The sequence below is a fragment of the Gopherus flavomarginatus genome, chromosome 1, assembly GCF_025201925.1.
Source record: "Gopherus flavomarginatus isolate rGopFla2 chromosome 1, rGopFla2.mat.asm, whole genome shotgun sequence".
In the NCBI taxonomy this organism is placed as follows: Eukaryota; Metazoa; Chordata; order Testudines; family Testudinidae; genus Gopherus; species Gopherus flavomarginatus.
In genome coordinates this window covers 379,623,349-379,644,918 of record NC_066617.1, presented here as the reverse complement: position 1 = coordinate 379,644,918, position 21,570 = coordinate 379,623,349, and the positions used below count along the sequence as shown (strand labels likewise).

The window sequence follows — 21,570 nt, the reverse complement described above, 5'->3', positions numbered from 1 at the left end:
CAGGTCTGCGCAGTGCCTGGGCCCCCATCTCAGTAGGCCCCTGCTAGTGCTATAGGGCCCCTGCCCCCTCAGCGAGCCAGGGCTCCTAGCACCGCTCTCTGCCAGCCCCGGCCCGGTCCGGCCGGCCCCACGTTTGGCAGAAGTGGGTATTTGTCCTGCCTGCTGCCGACCGAGAGTGAACGGGACAAATGCCCTTTCATCAGAGAAGTGGGCGCGGTGGGAGCTGTGGTGGGGAGGCGCGGGGGGATACAGGAGGTGTGGGGCAGGGCCGTTCAGGGGTGTCAGAGCTCGGGCAGTGGGCAGTCAGCACAGCTCGTTCCAGCCTGGCCTGGGGGCTACAGCCAGCCCCACCTGTGGGGGGGCGGGTCAGACTAGCCCCACAAGCTGTCCCATTTTCCCTTTGGGAATATGGTCTCCCCACCCTGGGGAGACAGGAGCCAGGCTGGCTCAGCGGGGGCCCGGGGTGGAGAAGGGGGCTGAGCTGGCTCCAGAGGATGGGGAAGGGAGCCAGGCTGGCTCCTGGGGGGCGGGGAAGGGAGCCGGGCTGGCTCCTGGGGGGCGGGGAAGGGTGGGTGCAGGGGGCCAGACTGGCTATGGGGGGCGGGGAACGGAGTTGGGCTGGCTCCAGGTGGTGGGGAAGGGCGGGCGTAGGGGGTAGGGCTGGCTCCTGGGGGGCGGGGAAGGGTGGGCGTAGGGGGCCAGGCTGGCTCCTGGGGGGCGGGGAAGGGCGGGCACAGGGGGCCAGGCTGGCTCCTGGGGGGCGGGGAAGGGCGGGCGCAGGGGGCCAGGCTGGCTCCTGGGGGGCGGGGAAGGGCGGGCGCAGGGGCCAGGCTGTCTCTGGGGGGGCTGGGAAGGGCGGGCGCAGGGGCCAGGCTGTCTCTGGGGGGCGGGGAAGGGCGGGCGCAGGGGGCCAGGCTGTCTCTGGGGGGGCGGGGAAGGGCGGGCGCAGGGGGCCAGGCTGGCTCCTGGGGGGCGGGGAAGGGCGGGCGCAGGGGGCCAGGCTGGCTCCTGGGGGGCGGGGAAGGGCGGGCGCAGGGGCCAGGCTGTCTCTGTGGGGGCTGAGAAGGGCGGGCGCAGGGGCCAGGCTGTCTCTGGGGGGGCTGGGAAGGGCGGGCACAGGGGCCAGGCTGGCTCCGGGCGGGCGGAGAATGGCGGGCGCAGGGGGCCAGGCTGTCTCTGGGGGGGCGAGGAAGGGCGGGCGCAGGGGCCAGGCTGTCTCTGGGGGGGCGAGGAAGGGCGGGCACAGGGGCCAGGCTGGCTCCTGGGGGGCGGGGAAGGGCGGGCGCAGGGGGCCAGGCTGTCTCTGGGGGGGCTGGGAAGGGCGGGCGCAGGGGCCAGGCTGTCTCTGGGGGGCTGAGAAGGGCGGGCGCAGGGGCCAGGCTGTCTCTGGGGGGGCTGAGAAGGGCGGGCGCAGGGGCCAGGCTGGCTCCTGGGGGGCGGGGAAGGGCGGGCGCAGGGGGCCAGGCTGTCTCTGGGGGGGCTGGGAAGGGCGGGCGCAGGGGCCAGGCTGTCTCTGGGGGGGCTGGGAAGGGTGGGCGCAGGGGCCAGGCTGTCTCTGGGGGGGCTGGGAAGGGCGGGCGCAGGGGCCAGGCTGTCTCTAGGGGGCGGGGAAGGGCGGGCGCAGGGGCCAGGCTGTCTTTTGGGGGGCTGGGAAGGGCGGGTGCAGGGGCCAGGCTGTCTCCGGGCAGGCGGAGAACGGCGGGCATAGGGGCCAGGCTGTCTCTGGGGGGGCTGGGAAGGGCGGGCGCAGGGGCCAGGCTGTCTCCGGGCGGGCGGGGAAGGGCGGGCGCAGGGGCCAGGCTGTCTCTGGGGGGGCTGGGAAGGGCGGGCGCAGGGGCCAGGCTGTCTCTGGGGGGGCTGGGAAGGGCGGGCGCAGGGGCCAGGCTGTCTCTGGGGGGGCTGGGAAGGGCGGGCGCAGGGGCCAGGCTGGCTCCTGGGGGGCGGGGAAGGGCGGGCGCAGGGGGCCAGGCTGTCTCTGGGGGGGCTGGGAAGGGCGGGCGTAGGGGCCAGGCTGGCTCCTGGGGGGCGGGGAAGGGCGGGCATAGGGGCCAGGCTGTCCCTGGGGGGGCTGGGAAGGGCGGGCGCAGGGGCCAGGCTGTCTCTGGGGGGCGGGGAAGGGCGGGCATAGGGGCCAGGCTGTCTCTGGGGGGGCTGGGAAGGGCGGGCGCAGGGGCCAGGCTGGCTCCTGGGGGGCGGGGAAGGGCGGGCGCAGGGGCCAGGCTGTCTCTGGGGGGCTGAGAAGGGCGGGCGCAGGGGCCAGGCTGTCTCTGGGGGGGCTGAGAAGGGCGGGCGCAGGGGCCAGGCTGTCTCTGGGGGGGCGGGGAAGGGCGGGCGCAGGGACCAGGCTGGCTCCTGGGGGGCGAGGAAGGGCGGGCACAGGGGGCCAGGCTGTCTCTGGGGGGCTGGGAAGGGCGGGCGTAGGAGCCAGGCTGTCTCTGGGGGGCTGAGAAGGGCGGGCGCAGGGGCCAGGCTGTCTCTGGGGGGGCGGGGAAGGGCGGGCGCAGGGACCAGGCTGGCTCCTGGGGGGCGAGGAAGGGCGGGCACAGGGGGCCAGGCTGTCTCTGGGGGGCTGGGAAGGGCGGGCGTAGGAGCCAGGCTGTCTCTGGGGGGGGCTGGGAAGGGCGGGCGCAGGGGCCAGGCTGGCTCCGGGGGGGCCGGGAAGGGCGGGCGCAGGGGCCAGGCTGTCTCTGGGGGGCGGGGAAGGGCGGGGGCAGGGGCCAGGCTGTCTCTGGGGGGCGGGGAAGGGCGGGCGCAGGGGCCAGGCTGTCTCTGGGGGGGCTGGGAAGCGCGGGCACAGGGACCAGGCTGTCTCCGGGCGGGCGGAGAACGGCAGGCATAGGGGCCAGGCTGTCTCTGGGGGGGCTGGGAAGGGCGGGCGCAGGGGCCAGGCTGGCTCCGGGGGGGCTGGGAAGGGCGGGCGCAGGGGCCAGGCTGTCTCTGGGGGGGCTGGGAAGGGCGGGCGCAGGGACCAGGCTCTTTCTGAGGGGGGCTGGGAAGGGCGGGCGCAGGGGCCAGGCTGGCTCCGGGGGGGCTGGGAAGGGCGGGCGCAGGGACCAGGCTGTCTCTGGGGGGGCGGGGAAGGGCGGGCGCAGGGACCAGGCTGTCTCTGGGGGGGCTGGGAAGGGCGGGCGCAGGGGCCAGGCTGTCTCTGGGGGGGCGGGGAAGGGCGGGCGTAGGGGCCAGGCTGTCTCTGGGGGGGCGGGGAAGGGCGGGCGCAGGGACCAGGCTCTTTCTGAGGGGGGCTGGGAAGGGCGGGCGTAGGGGCCAGGCTGTCTCTGGGGGGGCGGGGAAGGGCGGGCGTAGGGGCCAGGCTGTCTCTGGGGGGGCGGGGAAGGGCGGGCGCAGGGACCAGGCTCTTTCTGAGGGGGGCTGGGAAGGGCGGGCGTAGGGGCCAGGCTGTCTCTGGGGGGGCGGGGAAGGGCGGGCGTAGGGGCCAGGCTGGCTCCGGGGGGGCTGGGAAGGGCGGGCGCAGGGACCAGGCTCTTTCTGAGGGGGGCTGGGAAGGGCGGGCGTAGGGGCCAGGCTGTCTCTGGGGGGGCTGGGAAGGGCGGGCGTAGGGGCCAGGCTGTCTCTGGGGGGGCGGGGAAGGGCGGGCGCAGGGACCAGGCTCTTTCTGAGGGGGGCTGGGAAGGGCGGGCGTAGGGGCCAGGCTGTCTCTGGGGGGGCGGGGAAGGGCGGGCGTAGGGGCCAGGCTGTCTCTGGGGGGGCGGGGAAGGGCGGGCGCAGGGACCAGGCTCTTTCTGAGGGGGGCTGGGAAGGGCGGGCGTAGGGGCCAGGCTGTCTCTGGGGGGCGGGGAAGGGCGGGCACAGGACCGGGCGGGGAGCCACCCGCTGAAGGTGACCTCACCAGACGCGCTGCCGGCTCCAAGGGCAGACGCTGGGACGGGGGTGCAAACGGCCCAGGGAGCGGCCCAGCTGGGCCAGGCAGGGGCCGGGGTGGGCAGAGTGCCTCTCGCTGGGGCTCCACAGGGCCTGGGGCTCCCCTTCTCCCCCATTCGGCCACGGCCGCCAGCCCCCCCGGGCAGAGCAGGCCCTGCCGGGACCACAGAGACCTGCACCCGCAGGATCCCAGCCAACACCCACTTGCCAGGAGGGCTCTCTGCCTCTGGGGGTGCAATGGGGGGCCCTCAGGTCTGGAGCTGCCTGGTCCCACCGCCCCACAGCCCGGGGAGCAAGGGGCTGGGCTGGGCAGAGCCCGGGGCCCCAGGCAGCGAGTCCGTGGCCCCTACCTGGTCCGGGTGCCAGGGGTGATGCTGCCTCTGGCTCGAGTGCCTGGACTGTGCAGCGGGCACCTTCCCCGCTGATATCCCGGCCTTATCTGTGCTCTGAGCACACGTGGCGGGTGGGTGGGGGCAGGACTGCCAAGGGCAGAGCTTGCTGCCTGGCTCCTGGCCCAGTGCCCCGGGCCCCCCAGTCCTGGCTCCTGCGGGGTTCCCTCCCTTCTGGGGCCACTGTGATCCCCGGCTGAGCGCTGCATCCACGGGCACCCTGGGGATTTACTGACAATGCCCGCATCAGCCCCCTCGGCAGAGCTAGAGCTGACCCTGGGGATCCACTGACCCCCAGCGAGGGGAACCCCGCACTCCCCCAGGGATCCACTGACCCCCAACGAAGGGAATGCCCGACTCCCCCGGGAATCCACCGACCCCCAGCTAGGGGAACCCGTCACTCCCCTGGGGATCCACCCAACCCCAGCGAGGGGAACCCCGCACTCCCCCGGGGATCCACCCAACCCCAGCAAGAGGAACCCCACACTCCTCCAGGGATCCACCGACCCGCAAGGAATGGAATGCCTGACTCCTCCGGGGATCCACCGACCCCCAGCGAGGGGAACCCCACACTCCCCCAGGGATCCACTGACCCCAACGAAGGGAATGCCCGACTCCCCTGGGAATCCACCAATCCTCAGCTAGGGGAACCCGTCACTCCCCTGGGGATCCACCCAACCCCAGCGAGGGGAACCCCGCACTCCCCCGGGGATCCACCGACCCCCAAGGAAGGGAATGCCCGACTCCCCCGGGGATCCACCGACCCCCAGCGAGGGGAACCCCTCACTCCCCTGGGGATCCACCCAACCCCAGCGAGGGGAACCCCGCACTCCCCCGGGGATCCACCGACCCCCAAGGAAGGGAATGCCCGACTCCCCCGGGGATCCACCGACCCCCAGCGAGGGGAACCCCGCACTCCCCCAGGGATCCACTGACCCCAACGAAGGGAATGCCCGACTCCCCTGGGAATCCACCAACCCCCAGCTAGGGGAACCCGTCACTCCCCTGGGGATCCACCCAACCCCAGCGAGGGGAACCCCGCACTCCCCCGGGGATCCACCCAACCCCAGCTAGGGGAACCCCCTACTCCCCCGGGGATCCACCAACCGCCTGTCACAGACTCACAGGTAGTGCCCACTCTTGGCCCCGTGTGGTCCCTGGGGTTCCCTTTGTTGGGGGTGTGACCAAGTGGGAGGGTTCTTGTGTTTTCTGTGTTTTCCAGTGGGTTGCATGCGGGGGGAGGGGACTCAGTGTCCCCGGGTGTTACTGGTTTAACGAGGTGAGAGGAGAGGGAGTTTGTTGGGACACAGGACCGGAGAGGGAACGTGGGACCCCGGCCGATCGCCTGGAGAATGGAGACCCCAGCGACTGGTGACCTGGGGACCCGGAGACCCAGCTCAGGAGACACAGCCGGTTCTGGCCTGTAGAAGGACAATGGGCTGTGGGGAGAGGACCCCGGGGACCTGACCAGCCCGTTCCAGCCAGAGGGACCAGAGGAGGGCTGAGAGGAGAGGAGACCCAGAGGAACTTGTTTCCCCGGAGAAGCCAATGGACAGAGGGGCTTGGGGCTGGGGATATCGGAGGCCCAGCTGGGAAGCAGGGGGCTCGGGGCTGGAGAGAGGGAGCAGGGAGAGCCCCCCTGGATGCAGGGGGACTGGGATGTGCTGGGCTGGGGGATGTCATGCCTGATGCTGGAGAGTTTCCTGTGCTGGGGTCAAACACTCAATAAACCTCCTGTTTTATGCTGGCTGAGATTCGCTCCGGGCTAGAGATCAGAGTGTGTGTGTGTGGGGGGCATTATTCCCTCTGGGGGTGGAGGCCCTGAGGGTCCAGAGTGCGTGGACTCCCTGAGGGGGCCCATGGCAGAGACAGACGTGCTGAGACTCAGAGAGGTACAGCTCCAGATGTGGAGCCCTGCAGCTCCCAAGTGGGCATGAGGAGGGGGGTGTCACGGAGTCCCTGGGCGATGCTCTGGACCTGCTCCCCACCAAGCCAGGCAGGACTCTGGGGAGCCTCCTCTCCCTCGGAGCAGACTGTCTGCAGGGCAAGAAGCTCACACGGCTTCACCTCCTGGGTCTCTCCTTGGAGCATTCAGCATCCTCTGCCCCTCCGTGCACTTTCCACAGCGAGTCCGCCCAGGCGGGGTTCTGGGGAAGCCACAGGGTCCTGCCCCCCCACTTTGCAGTCAGACGTCACTCAGCCAGCCAGTAACACAGAGGTTTATTAATTGACAGGAACACGGTCTAAAACAGAGCTTGTATATGTAGCTATGGCCCATTGCCTAGAACTGGAAGGAACCTTGAAAGGTCATTGAGTCCAGCCCCTGCCTTCACTAGCAGGACCAAGTACTGATTTTGTCCCAGATCCCTAAATGGTCCCCTCAGGGATTGAACTCACAAACCTGGGTTGAGCAGGCCAATGCTCAAACCGCTGAACTATCCCTCCCCTGTGGGTATAGAAATTGGACGCCTAAGTCAGGTCCATCTTGGGGGAACATTCCCACTTGGTCACAGCCCCAGACACTCACAGCGTCTGGGCCCCCATGCTGCCCTGGATGGTGGCTCTGGCCCTCACCCTTTGCCCTGGCTGGGTGAGGTGGCCTGGGGCTGTGGGATTGGAGCCAGCGTTCCCAGTGACGGATGACAGCCCCATCCTCATCAGCGTTCCCCTGCTCCAGGTCAGCAGCAAACATGGTCTGGAAGGTGTGACGGAGCAGGGAGCAGCGCGGATCAACCCAGGGATGTTGTGTGGGAGTTTTATTGAGACTGTTGACATTGGTGATGGGATACCTTGGAAGGGGGCTGGTGACACCTTTTGCCCCGGAAACTGGACAAAGGCTGGGGGAGGAGCTGGAGGAGACGGCTGGAGGGGTTTTAGTTTCGATCTGGCTGGGGAGATGGAGGGAACCTCAAAGCTGGGGTCTAAGCTCCTTGCCCCCGGGGACTTGATTGAGGGGTCCTGGTTGTATGTATGTGATGTTATTGGTATAATCTGGGACCATACAGAACATGGGTTGCAACCAAGGTCCTGTAGTGGCACCAGATCTTATGTAAAGGGGGTCATATAAGGTGTCTAAGACCAGGTTATGGGTTGCTGGTTATGATTACGCTATCCGTATGTCTGTATCATTTTGTAGTTGAAGTTATACGTATTGGATCTATTCTGTCTGTATTTCAAATTGGTGCTGTGCTTCTGGGTGACACCCCAGACAAGTGGGTGTTAGCTCTGCCTAGCCTGCTTGATGGCCCATTAAGGACCATCAGCTACACAAGACCTGATAGCAGATGCGTTGTCCCAGAGAGGGGACCCTGAACTTCCCCAGGTCAGGGCCCTGCACCCCTCTTCCTGGGACTCACAGTGACTCTCCGCCAGCCAGGAAAACAGAAGGTTTATTGGACAACAGGAATGCAGGTTACAGCAGAGCCTGGAGGCACAGCCAGGACCCCTCAATCGAGTCCCTCTGGGGGTTCAGGGAGCTTAGATCCCAGCCTTGGGGTTCCCTGTGTTGCACCACTCAGCCCAAACTGAAACTAAAATTCCCTCCAGCCCCTCTCCTGCCCCTCCCCTCTGCCCCTCCTCCCTTTGTGCAGTCTCCCAGGCAGGTGTGAATTCTCCCAACCCCCCTCCTGGCTCCGGGTACAGCTCAGGGAGATTTACTCTCGTCCTCAAGGTAACCTCCCTGCAACATTCCCAGGTCAAATCCGCCCTGCTCTGTCACAGGGGGTCTTTACCCATGTCCGGCAGTACTGCCAATCCTGTGACCCCTGCCAGAGGTTGGGGAAGGCCCGGGACAAGGGGAAAATGGCTTTAGGAGCCTTGCCAACACAGAGGAGCCTTTCCCGAGGGGGGCCAAGGTCAAAATGGGGGCTCTGAACCAAGAGAGCCCGAATCATAGCCCCCCAGACTGGAACGTGGGGAGAAGACCCCAGCCCAGCTTGAACCCCAGGGGTACTGGGGTGGGGAAAGGGCACGGGCCCCATAAACCTTCCCACATGTGAACTACGAGGGGGGGTCCTGCTGTCTGTGCAAGACCTGTCTGGGACTGTGCTCCTCTCGGCTAATAAACCTTCTGTTTTACTGGCTGGCTGGGAGTCCTGCCGTGACACCCGGTGAATCGCAGGAGGTGGGGGGTGCAGGGCCCTGACTGCCCCACACTCCGTGACACCCAGTGAGTCACAGGAACGGGGGGTGCAGGGCCCTGACTGCCCCACACTGGGTGACGGGAGTCCAGGGCAGTGGAGGGTCCGTGCAGACAATGGCAGATCTCAGCACTGGGACACTTACTCCCGAGCAACTCAGGCTCCTGGATGTCCCCCACTGCTCCCCCCAGGAAGCTGGTGGGTCCGACCAGCCGGGGAAGAACAGACCGAGGAGGGCCCGAGGGTGGGGGGGGCAGGTTTGGCTGGGTGCTGGGTCCCCAGGCTGGGCCAGGCAGCTCCCTGGGCTCCCCGAGAGCACTGGGCTGACGTCCCTGGGCTGGGCATCTCTGCAGACGCTGGGGGGCCCAGCTCCCTTTGGGGACACGTCTCTCAGGAGCAACCCCAGGGCGACTGGCTGCGGGAGCTCGGGGCGGGGGGGGGGGGGGCTGCAGGCTCCCAGGGTTGGTCCCGTGGTGGGGGTCAGCTGGGGCTGGACAAGGGGCGGCTGGTTCCCTTAGGAAGGAACCTATGTGCCCTGGGTCCCCGTGCGGGACTGGGACGGGGGCTGGTGCCTGGCCCGCCCTGGGGCCACCCCTGAGTGCTCAGCTACGGGCCCCAGCGCAGAACCCCGGCCCCCGACCCCGCTGCCCTCCACCCTTGGGGCACAGCGAGGGGCCCAGGCCAGCACGGTGGGTGCGGGGCAGATCAACACAGGGGGCCTCGGTCAGCACAGGGGGGGGGCAGATCAGCACAGGGGGGGCAGGGAGCGGGGGGGAGCAGATCAGCACAGGGGGCCTCGTTCAGCACAGGGGGACAGGCAGCGGGGGGCAGGAGGGTAGATCAGCACGGGGTCCCCCGGTCAGCACGGGGGGGGGGCAGGCAGCAGGGGGGAGCAGATCAGCACTGGGGGCCTTGGTCAGCATGGGGGGGGCAGATCAGCACAGGGGGGGCAGGGAGCGGGGGGGAGCAGATCAGCACAGGGGGCCTTGGTCAGCACGGGGGGGGGCAGATCAGCATAGGGGGGGCAGGGAGCGGGGGGGAGCAGATCAGCACAAGGGGCCTCGGTCAGCACGGGGGGGCGGGGCAGGCAGCAGGGGGAAGCAGATCAGCGGGGGGGGCAGGGAGCGGGCGGGGGGCAGATCAGCACAGGGGGCCTCGGTCAGCACGGGGGGGCGGGGCAGGCAGCAGGGGGAGCAGATCAGCACGGGGGGGCAGGGAGCAGGGGGGGCAGATCAGCACGGGGGGGCAGGGAGCAGGGGGGGCAGATCAGCACGGGGGCCCCCGGTCAGCACGGGGGGGGGCAGGCAGCAGGGGGGCAGATCAGCACGGGGGGGCAGGGAGCAGGGGGGGCAGATCAGCACGGGGGCCCCCGGTCAGCACGGGGGGGGGCAGGCAGCAGGGGGAGCAGATCAGCACGGGGGGGCAGGGAGCAGGGGGGGCAGATCAGCACGGGGGCCCCCGGTCAGCACGGGGGGGGGGCAGGCAGCAGGGGGAGCAGATCAGCACGGGGGGGCAGGGAGCAGGGGGGGCAGATCAGCACGGGGGCCCCCGGTCAGCACGGGGGGGGCAGGCAGCGGGGGGCAGGGGGGCAGATCAGCACGGGAGGCCCTGGCTGGAGCCGGGGGGGGGTCCTGGATCTGCCTCCCCCGGCCCCAGCACCCCCCAGGGCTGAAGCGCCCCCCCCGAGGAACTTCCTGAGACTGACTCGCCCCCCCCTGCCCCCGGGCGGCGCCGAGTCTCTCGGAAGCGGAAGCGGCGGCTCCTCCCCCAGAGCCGAGCGGGGCCGCAGCAGGTACCGGCCGGGCCGGGGGGGCGGGGGGCTGCGGGTCAGGAGTAGGGGGCTGCGGGTCGGGAGTGAGGGGCACGGGGGGGCGGGGGGCTGCGGGTCGGGAGTGAGGGGCACGGGGGGGCGGGGGGCTGCGGGTCGGAAGTGGGGGGGAGCGGGGGGCTGCGGGTCGGGAGTGAGGGGCACGGGGGGGCGGGGGGCTGCGGGTCGGGAGTGAGGGGCACGGGGGGGCGGGGGGCTGCGGGTCGGAAGTGGGGGGGAGCGGGGGGCTGCGGGTCGGGAGTGAGGGGCACGGGGGGGCGGGGGGCTGCGGGTCGGGAGTGAGGGGCACGGGGGGGCGGGGGGCTGCGGGTCGGAAGTGGGGGGGAGCGGGGGGCTGCGGGTCGGGAGTGAGGGGCACGGGGGGGCGGGGGGGCTGCGGGTCGGGAGTGAGGGGCACGGGGGGGGCGGGGGGCTGCGGGTCGGAAGTGGGGGGGAGCGGGGGGCTGCGGGTCGGGAGTGAGGGGCACGGGGGGGCGGGGGGCTGCGGGTCGGGAGTGAGGGGCACGGGGGGGCGGGGGGCTGCGGGTCGGAAGTGGGGGGGAGCGGGGGGCTGCGGGTCGGGAGTGAGGGGCACGGGGGGGCGGGGGGCTGCGGGTCGGGAGTGAGGGGCACGGGGGGGCGGGGGGCTGCGGGTCGGAAGTGGGGAGCACTGGGGGGCGGGGGGCTGCGGGTCGGGAGTGGGGGGCACCGAGGGAGCGGGGGGCTGTGGGTCAGGAGTAGGGGGCTGCGGGTCGGGAGTGAGGGGCACGGGGGGGCGGGGGGCTGCGGGTCAGAAGTGGGGGGGAGCGGGGCGCTGCGGATCTGGAGTGAGGGGCACTGGGGGGCGGGGCGCTGCGGGTCGGGAGTGGGGGGCATCGAGGGAGCGGGGGGCTGTGGGTCAGGAGTAGGGGGCTGCGGGTCAGGAGTGAGGGGCACGGGGGGGCGGGGGGCTGCGGGTCAGAAGTGGGGGGGAGCGGGGCGCTGCGGATCTGGAGTGAGGGGCACTGGGGGGCGGGGCGCTGCGGGTCGGGAGTGGGGGGCATCGAGGGAGCGGGGGGCTGTGGGTCAGGAGTAGGGGGCTGCGGGTCAGGAGTGAGGGGCACGGGGGGGCGGGGGGCTGCGGGTCGGAAGTGGGGGGGAGCGGGGGGCTGCGGATCTGGAGTGAGGGGCACTGGCGGGACCGTGGGGAGCCCAGGGTGTGAAGTTACGTGTCCGTGGGGCTGTGGGTCAGGCCATGCCAGGTGTGGTGCAGACATGTGGGTGAGCAGTGGCGGGCGCAGCTCAGCTCTGCGATTAGTTGCCCCTGGTCTGGGGCTGGGCTGAGCGGTGCCTGGAGTCGCTGGCCATCAATACCCAGACGTGATCCACACGCGGGACGTTGGGATTGAGCCCAGCCGAGGCCCCACAACACCCAGCAAAGCAGGGGCAGATCCAGGAGCCCCAAAATCCTGAGACTGCTGTGCCCCGCGGGCAGAAGGGTTCCCGGCCCTGGCCAGGGTGTAGAGGGGGAGTCGCCTGCCCCCTGAGTCTGGATGGGCTCTCGGCTGGGGACTGGTCCGGGCCTGGGGCAGATGCGGCTGGCTCTGGGATGAGGGAGGGGCCGGTGATCTGGGGACCCCTCGGGACAGGGGGCGGGGGCTGCTGAGGACGGGACGGGGAGAGACCAGCTTTGCATGCCACGGACGGTGCGGGTGGAGGAAGTTGGCGTCTGGGGATCACAAGGCGTACTGGGCTCCGGACGCTGGCAGACGAAGGTCTGACCCAAGCCACTGGCTGGGAGCTGAGGCTGGACCCTGGGTTGGGGTGGGGTCATTTAGCTTCTGGGGCATTTCCCAAGGTCAGCCTGGATTCTCCACCCCCTGACTGGCTTTAGTCCCGTCGAGATTCGGGGAGTCCTGTGGCCTGTACTCGGCAGGGGGTGAGATCACCTGATCCTGTCCATCTCTCCTGCCATTGGGATCTGAGTCTGACCCCGCTGCCCCCCCGAGTGACCTCCTCTCCTGTTCCTCTGTCTCCAGGTTCTGGGAGTTGGTCCCCAGCAGCATCCCCGCATGGACACGGCTGTCCTGGTCCTGAGGGGCACGTAGGATCTGCCTCCGCTGCAGCACAGGGTAAGGGCGCCCTTGGGCCAACAGAGCGGTGCCCAGTGACCTAGGAGGGGCGAGTGGGATCCTGGGCTGGACAGGCCGTGGGTCCGAGCCAGGAAAAATGGACTGTGACTGGACTGAGGTTGGGTGGTTCCACAGGGGCTGTTCTGGGGCTGGTGTTAGAATCATAGAATATCAGGGTTGGAAGGGACCTCAGGAGGTCATCTAGTCCAGCCCCCTGCTCAAAGCAGGACCAATTCCCAATTAAATCATCCCAGCCAGGGCTCTGTCAAGCCTGACCTTAAAAACCTCTAAGGAAGGAGATTCCACCACCTCCCCAGGTAACCCATTCCAGTGCTTCACCACCCTCCTAGTGAAAAAGTTTATTCTCTGGCTGTTGCCCCAGAGAGCAGGCTGAGCCAATCTGCAACTGACAGAAAGCTGCAAGGGCCGGGGGGGCACTGACACTTTGGAGGACAGAACTAAAATTCAGAGGGATCTGGATAAATTTGGAGAACTGGGCTGTAGACAACAAAATGAAATTCAACAAAGATGAATGTATGGTGCTACACTAAGGGAAGAAAAAACGAATGCACAAATACAGCCTGGGGGATAACTGGTTTGGCAGCAGCACTGCTGAGAAGATCTGGGAGCAGGGGAGTCAGCAATGCGATGTTAGGTCGCATGAACAGAGGCAGAGCATGCAAGTCATGGGAGGTGATAGCACCGCTCTGCTTGGTGCTGGGCTGGTTAGGCCTCAGCTGGAGAACGGTGTCCAGTTTGGGTCACCAATGCACAGGAAGGATGAGGAGAAACCAGAAAGGATCCAGAGCCGACGGACAAAGAGGATCCAAGGGCTGGAATGCGAACCATACGTGCAAAGGCTGAAGGAACTGGGTACAGTGCAGTCACATCACAGGCGCGTTTAACTTGTGCGATTTTAACTCTACGTGCTCGGCAAAACAAAATGAACGAGAGAAAAATAATTTAAACACTGCACCTGTAATGCAGGCGATTGCGCCCGCCATTCCACTCAATGAGCGTTCGACTAGACGCAATTTTCGCCTTACGCGCTGACATCAGACCCTAATGCCCGTGTACAACGCGACTCCCCATAGGTTTAGTTTGGAAAAGAGGAGATTGCGAGGGGGGGGGGGCGGCCTGACAGCTGTCTTCAGGTACTGGAAAGGCTGCCATAAGTAAGGGCAGGATGAGAGGTGAGGGGTCAGACTCCAGCCCAGCAGACTGAGGTGAAATCTCCGGAAGAACTTTCTAACTAAGATCAGTAGGACAATGGACCAGACGCCTCGGGAGGTCGGGGAACCTCCTTCATTGGGGGTTTCCAAAGGGGGCTGGGGCTGGCAGGAGTGAGTCAGACCCAACCAATCCTGCATCTGAGCGGAGCCAGACTAGCTGACCCCTGCGGTCCCTTCTAGCCCTGTGGGTCAGTGATTCTAGGACAGGATGCCGGGTTGCCCAAGCTGCTACAGCCTTTCCAGGGTCCCTAGCTGCCTCTGGCAGGCTCGGATAGCAGAGCTGCTGTTGTGCACGGGGGCGCCCAGTGTGAACAGAGGCAGAGGGAGCCTGTCCCAGAGATGCCCAGGGTGCCTGGCCTGGGGTGCCTAGCCAGGGTGTGGTTGCATTCAGCAGCTTCCCTCGCCCCCCCGTGGCTGAGCGTCACCTGGCCCCGGGCTCTCCCAGCTCTGTCGTGGTGCCCTTACCCTCACTGAGGGAGCTAGGCTGGGCCTGAGACCAGGAGCTGGGCATGTGGTTCATGGATATATCTATATTCCAGTTTATTGCACCCAATGCAGCATGTGTGACTATCTGCCCTGTGGGCGGGCGGTGTATGAGTGCACTCGGTGCAGGGGCTCCTGGCCCTCAGAGACCGCGTTCGGGCTTTGGGGACCAGGATGGCTGAGCTGGAGGAGCTCAGGGAGACAGAGAGGGATGCAGAAGAATGGTCCCACCCCATACATCAGAAGCAGGAAGCTGCTAAATGACCAGTGGGGCCACTGGACAATCGAGATGCTAAAGGAGCACTCAAGGACGATAAGGCCATTGCAGAGAAACTAAATGGATTCTTTGCATTGGTCTTCATGGCTGAGGATGTGAGGGAGATTCGCAAACCTGAGCCGTACTTTTTAGGTGACAGATCTGAGGAACTGTCCCAGATTGAGGTGTCATTAGAGGAGGTTTTGGAACAAATTGAGAAACTAAACAGTAATAAGTCATCACGACCGATGCTGTTCACCCAAGGAACTCAAATGTGAAATTGCAGAACTACTCACCGTGGCATGTAACCTATCATTTAAATCAGCTTCTGTACCAGATGACCGGAGGGACAGCTAATATGACACCAGTTTTTTAAAAGGGCTCCAGAGGTGACCCCGGCAATTATAGGCCAGTAAGTCTGACTTCAGTACCAGGCAAACTGGTTGTAACTAAAGAACAAAATTGCCAGACACACAGATTAACATAATTTGTTGAGGAAGAGTGAACATGGTTTTTGTAAAGGGAAATCATACCTCACCAATCTACTAGAATTCTCCGAGGAGATCAACAAGCATATGGACCCAGTGGATCTAGTGTACTTAGATTTTCAGAAAGCCTTTGACAAGGTCCCTCACCAAAGGCTCTTACACAAAGTCAGCTGTCATGAGATGAGAGGGAAGGGCCTCTCATGGATTGGTAACTGGTTAAAAGACAGGAAACAAAGGGTAGGAACAAATGGTCAGTTTTCAGAATGGAGGGAGGTAAATAGTGGTGTCCCCCAGGGGCCCGTTCTGGGACCAGTCCTAGTCAGCATGTTCATAAATGATCTGGAGAAAGGGGTAAACAGTGAGGTGGCAAAATTTGCAGATGGTACAAAACTGCTCAAGATAGTTAAGACCAAAGCAGACTGCGAAGAGCTGCAAAAGTATCTCACAAAACTAGGTGACTGGGAAACAAAATAGCAGATGAAATTTAATGTCGATAAATGCAAAGTAATGCACGTTGGAAAACATAATCCCAACTATACATATAAAATGATGGGGTCTGAATTAGCTGTTACCATTCAAGAAGGACCTTGGAGTCATTGTGGATAGTTCTCTGAAATCATCCACTCAATGTGCAGCAGCATCAAAAAAGCGAGCAGAATGTTGGGAATAATTAAGAAAGGGACAGATAATAGGAGAGAAAATATCATGTTCCCTCTATATAAATCCATGGTACGCCCACATCTTGAATACTGCATGCAGATGTGGTCGCCCCATCTCAAAAAAGATATGCTGGAATGGTTCATAAAGGGCAACAAAAATGATTAAGGGTATAGAATGGCTTCCATATGAGGAGAGATTAATAATACTGAGACTTTTCAGCTTGGAAAAGAGGTGACTAAGGGGGGATATGACAGAGGTCTATAAAATCATGAGGAATGTGGAGAAGGTGAATAAGGAAAAGTTATTTACTCCTTCTCATAACAGAAGAACTAGGGGTCACCAAATGACATTAATAGGCAGCAGGTTTAAAACAAAGAAAAGAGGATGTTGTGAAGGCCAAGACCATAATATGGTTCAAAAAAGAACTAGGTAAGTTCCTGGTGGACAGGTCCATCGATGGCTATCAGCCAGGCTGGGCAGGGATGGTGTCTCTAGCCTCTGTTCGCCAGAAGCTGGGAATGGGTGACTGGGGATGGATCATTTGGTGACTCCCTGTTAGCTTCACTCCCTCTGGGGCACCTGGCATTGGCCACTGTCGGTAGACAGATACTGGGCTAGTTGGACCTTTGGTCTGACCTGGCATGGCCATTCTTGTGTTGTTAAAGATGTCCCCTGGCTGGCTGCACCCTGGGGCCAGGCCCAGCCCTGTGCTCCATGCCGTGCTGGCCTTCACACCAGTGTCTCTCCCTTCTCAGGGTACCCGGGGCCATGTCATGGCCGCTGAGCCAGAGGAGCGACTTGGCCAATGACAACAGCTGCCCAGGGCTGAGTTTGGTGCTGCGGGTGCCACACAGTGAGCTTCTGAACGGCACGCTGCCGTGCCAGGCCTCGCCTCCAGAGCACCACCCGTGCACCTGCCCTGCTCAGCACGGCGCCCTGGGGCCAGGACCGCCATCTAGGGAGGAGCCCGCCAATGTCAAGTGGGTGAAGGATGGGCAGAACCAGCTGCGCCAGGCGGCCGAGCAGGACCAGAACCGTAATGAGCTTGGCCCCCTCGCCACGGTGCTGCTCAGTGACCTGCCGCGGGGGGGCCCGGAGGAGGAGGAGGAGGAGGATGGCGACTCCACCCCGGTACAGAGTGACCCCATCACGGCCGAGTCAGAGCAGAGCTTGGAGCGTGGGTCCCGCGAGCACGGCAAGAGCGCCAGCCTGCTCTTCGGCCCACGGGCCAGCGCCGCCAGTGACGAGGACTCCAGCTGGGCCACGCTGAGCCAGGGCAGCCCGGCTGGCAGCTCCCCCGATGACACAGGTACGGGCAGGGCCCACGGGCTCACTCAGCTTCTCTGCTGGCCCAGCCCTGGGGAGCAGAACTGCCAAATGCTGCTGGGAGGGCGGAGGTGGACCTGGATGGAGGGCCTGGGGGGCGGAGCTGTGCACTGACGAATCACAGAATCATAGAAGGGACCTTAGGAGGTATCTAGTCCAACCCCCTGCTCAAAGCAGGACCAACCCCAACTAAATCATCCCAGCCAGGGCTTTGTCAAGCCTGACCTTAAAAACCTCTAAGGAAGGAGATTCCACCACCTCCCTAGGGAACCCATTCCAGTGCTTCACCCTCCTAGTGAAAAAGTTTTTCCTAATGTCCAACCTAAACCTCCCCCACTGCAGCTTGAGACCATTACTCCTTGTTCGGTCATCTGCCACCACTGAGACCAGCCGAGCTCCATCCTCTTTGGAACCCCCTTTGAGGTAGTTGAAAGTAGCTATCAAATCCCCCCTCATTCTTCTCTTCTGCAGACTAAACAATCCCAGTTCCCTCAGCCTCTCCTCATAAGTCATGTGCTCCAGCCCCCGAATCATTTTTGTTGCCCTCCGCTGGACTCTTTCCAATTTTGCCACATCCTTCTTGTAGTGAGGGGCCCAAAACTGGACACAGTACTCCAGATGAGGCCTCACCAATGTTGAATAAAGGGGAATGATCACGTCCCTCAATTTGCTGGCAATGCCCCTACTTATACAGCCCAGAATGTTGTTAGCCTTCTTGGCAACAAGGGCACACTGTCGACTCATATCCAGCTTCCCGTCCAATGTAACCCCTAGGTCCTTTTGGTCCCTAGTCTGTAACAGTGAATGGGATTCTTCCGTCCTAAGTGCAGGAGTCTGCACTTGTCCTTGTTGAACCTCATCAGATTTCTTTTGGCCCAGTCCTCTAATTTGTCTAGGTCCCTCAGTATCCTATCCCTACCCTCCAGCGTATCTTCCACTCCTCCCAGTTTAGTGTCATCTGCGGACTTGCTGAGGGTGCAGTCCACGCCGTCCTCCAGATCATTAATGAAGATATTGAACAAAACTGGCCCCAGGACCGACCCTTGGGGCACTCCACGTGGTACCGCTGCCAACTAGACATCGAGCCGTTGATCACTACCCGTTGAGCCCGACGGTCTAGCCAGCTATCTATCCACCTTATAGTCTATTCATCCAGCCCACACTTCTTTAACTTGCTACCAAGAATACTGTGGGAGTATAACAGCGTTTAAAAGAGAACTAGGTAAATTCATGGTGGCTAAGTCCATCAATGGCTATTAGCCAGTATGGGTAAGGAATGGTGTCCCTAGACTCTGTGTGTCAGAGGATGGAGATGGATGGCAGGAGAGAGATCACTTGATCATTGCCCGTTAGGTTCACTCCCTCTGGGGCACCTGGCATTGGCCGCTGTTGGTAGACAGGATACTGGGCTGGATGGACCTTTGGTCTGACCCAGTACGGCCATTCTTATGGGAGACCGTATCAAAAGCTTTGCTAAAGTCAAGGAATAACACATCCACTGCTTTGCCCTCATCCACAGACCCAGTTATCTCCTCATAGAAGGCAAGTAAGTTAGGATGGAGGGGGGCATGGATGGATCAATGGGGGTGTCCCAGCCAGGCCCTTTGCGGGTGACCCTTATACTGGGCCGGGCCCCAGGCCCCGTAGCTCACAGGGGCCGGCCTGCAGCCTCCGAGGCTGGGCTTAGGGCACCAGCGTCCAGTCTCTGTCCAGGGCTCCCTGCTGCGAATCTGACCGGGACGCCAGCAGGCCCCACTGAGCAGTCACCTGGCTACTGGCTGCCAGGCCGTGGCTGGCTGGGGGGCTAAGCTGGAGCTAACAGCGCAGCCGGTGCCAGGCTGGGGGTCCAGGAGCAGCTGCTGTCAAGGCTTCTGTCCCTGTTGTTAGTTTCAGGAGGGGCCAGGGAAGAGCCCGACTGCCTGGCGATCGCGGGGGGCAGGGCTGGGGCAGGTCAGAGGTGACAGCCACAGGTGTGTCGGGGATTTCACCCCACACCAGAACGCTGTAAAATGAACGTGATCCTACTGAAGGGGGGCGGGGAGGGGGAAACACTGACTGGTCAGTCCCCGAATGGAGACATCACTGGGGGGTTGGTTCCTTGGGTCCCGCGGGGATCGGCCCTTGGCCCTGCGCTAGTAACATCTTTCTCAGCCACCTGCAGGAAAACCCCAGTGGGGTTTGCAGGTGACTGGGACATTAGGGGAGGGGTGACTAGGGCCAGAGCACCGTGACACCGAGGGTGGCTCTCTCTCTCCGGGGTTCAGCCCCCTGTCCCCCTGCCACCAGCACGTCTGGCTCTGCTGGGGGCCCCGGCCCCACTCGGAGTGATGTCTGGCAGGACTCTGGGGCAGCATCTCCCCTCAGGGCACCTGTCCCAGGGCAAGGACCCTGCTCCGGTTCGGCACCTCCTGGGTCTGACCTGGGAGCGTTCAGCCCCCTGCTCACCCCGTGAGCTCCCCACAGCGAGTCCCCCTGGGTGGGACCCCTGGGGGAGCCTCACCCCCAAAGGGTCCTGCCCCCCACGCTGCAGCCAGCCATGACTCCCAGCCGCGTGTGACACAGATGGGTTATTATCGTGGGGAGCCCAGCGTAGAACAGAGCTTGGCAGCACCGAGATCAGGGACCTTCGGCAAAGTTCATAGGGGGGCGAGAGCACTGGGCCCTCGCCCCTGAGTCCCCAACCAGGAGACTGACTCGCTTCCAGCTGCCTGGCCTCCATCACGGCCATTGCCCTCCTCCGTTCTTTGTCCCTTTCGGGGTCTAGCAGGTCACCTGGGCTGCACCAACACCCCCATCTGCTCCTTGCAGAGGAGGGGACCCAGCCAGCAGCTGCCAGGCTACAAGTGTCAGTTGTTCTCTGCAGCCCGTCAGCAGTCGCACTTGCTCTCTAGGGGTGTCTGCAACAAACACACCCCCTTGAGTAACACGTGGGGAAACTGAGGCACACACAGTGTTCATACAAAACAGTCTCACTTTGTCACAGTGACACCACCACCCCCACCCAGGATCCTGCTCTGCCCCAGAGCAGCTTTTAATCTTTTATGTTACCTGTATAGCAATGCAAAGCACAGAGGGAAATTGAGGCACTCATAAAGATGTTACCAAAATTCCCACTTCATCCCAGGGGGTGGAGCTTTGGGTGCCCAAGGAAGGGACAGAGCTCCCAGCCCCTCCCCCCGTTATAACCACTAGACACCACTGCCTTCCCAGAGCTGGGGAGAGAACCCAGGGGTCCTGGTTCCCAGCCCCACTGCATCTGGCCAGCTAGGCCCTGCTGCAGGGAGCCATGGTCCCTGGGTCCCCTCTGTCTGGAGGGGTCCCTGTCCACGGCATGAAAACAAGCCCCAACCAGCCACTGGGGGCTGGACACTGGTGAAGGGGGCACAGTGCAGGATGTGGGGCATGCAGGGATGGGGGGACAGGTGGGGGTAGCAGGCAGGTGGCTTAGCCAGTGCCCACGTCCTGCCCTGCTCCAGCCTGCTGCAGTCTGTGACTTTGTGGGGCTGGGCCCTTCCCCATGGCCCCCCCGGACCCCTCACAATGCGCCTGGAGTGGGGCCGGTCTAGGGTGGGCACTGGTAGCCCCACGTTACAGCACAGAGCCAGTGGCAGCCTATTGTTTAGCAACTATCTCTGCTGGAAGCAGCACCTCCCTGCTGCCCCTCACCCTCTCCCGGCAGGCCCCCCACCAGGGTACCCCCACACTTCTGCATCCTGCCCCTCCTGCACAGACCCCTTGCCCCCCACATCCTGCTGCCCCCCCATACAGTCTCCCTTCCCCATAGCTCCCACTGCCCCATCAGTGCTCGGGGGTGCTAGGCCTGGCTTGGAGCGGGGGGACCTGGGGCCGCAGCACCCACAGTAGGAGCCGGGGCCCTGGCAGACTCTGGCCAGTTTCACTAGAGGAGTCACCTCGCTGAGCTGTGTCAGGACTCCTGAGTCTGTCCCAGGTCAGACAGGAGCCATGGACTTTACCCCCCATAACGATGCTGCCTTTGGTGGGACGCTTCTGAGAGCATCAATTCAGGACAAATTGCTCAGAGCAGGGCAGTCACAGCCCCAGGCTGGTGGTTTTCCACCTCTAAGGCACCAAACCAGCCAGACAGAGAAGACTTTGGTCTCACCCCACTGGCTAACCACAAGTCACACAAGCAATTTCCTTAGACACTCCAGTTTCCCAGTATCACCACCAGTGCCACCCGTCCTGGGGATGAATGGTTATGAAAACCAACACCCCAATAAAAGAAAAAGGCTTTCTCGATCCCAAAGGACCAAGCCCCAGACCCAGGTCAATATACACATCAGATCTTACCCACAAATCACGCTGTTGCCAATCCTTTAGAATCTAAAATCTAAAGGTTTATTCATAAAGGGAAAAAGATAGAGATGAGAGCTAGAATTGGTTAAATGGAATCAATTCCATACAGTGATGGCAAAGTTCTTAGTTCAGGATTGTAGCAGTGATGGAGTAAACTGCAGGTTCAAATCAAGTCTCTGGAGAACATCTCCAGCTGGGATGGGTCATTCAGTCCTTTGTGCAGAGCTTCAGTTTGTAGCGAAGTCCCTCCAGAGTCAGAAGCAGGATTGAAGACAAGATGGAGGGGTTTCCAGGGCCTTTTATATCCTCCGCCCGTGGAAGGACGCCCCGTCCGTTCTTACTGTGGAAAATCACAGCAGCAAGATGGAGTCTGGCATCACACGGGAAAGTCACATGTCCCTGCATGACTCAGTTTACAGGCCAACGCCATTGTTCACATGTTACTTTGAAGGTTCCCAGGACAGCTCAGATGTGGGTTGGCGT

At 63.8% G+C, this 21,570-nt stretch overlaps 1 protein-coding gene across 3 annotated transcripts in view; it reads left to right on the top strand.

Annotated features, from left to right (window-relative positions):
- The first annotated feature begins 11,377 nt into the window (after window positions 1-11,377).
- Window positions 11,378-21,570, top strand: part of APBB1 (amyloid beta precursor protein binding family B member 1) — a 41,495-nt gene continuing 31,302 nt past the window's right edge. For 2 of the 3 annotated variants that reach the window (XM_050932392.1, XM_050930859.1), the window contains exons 1-3: window positions 11,378-11,474; window positions 12,233-12,325; window positions 16,200-16,753. In XM_050932392.1, coding sequence (XP_050788349.1) covers window positions 16,213-16,753 — 541 coding nt within the window. In that variant the 5' untranslated portion in view covers window positions 11,378-11,474; window positions 12,233-12,325; window positions 16,200-16,212. The remainder of the gene's footprint in view (window positions 11,475-12,232; window positions 12,326-16,199; window positions 16,754-21,570) is intronic. The other variant, XM_050931597.1, reaches the window with a different exon arrangement.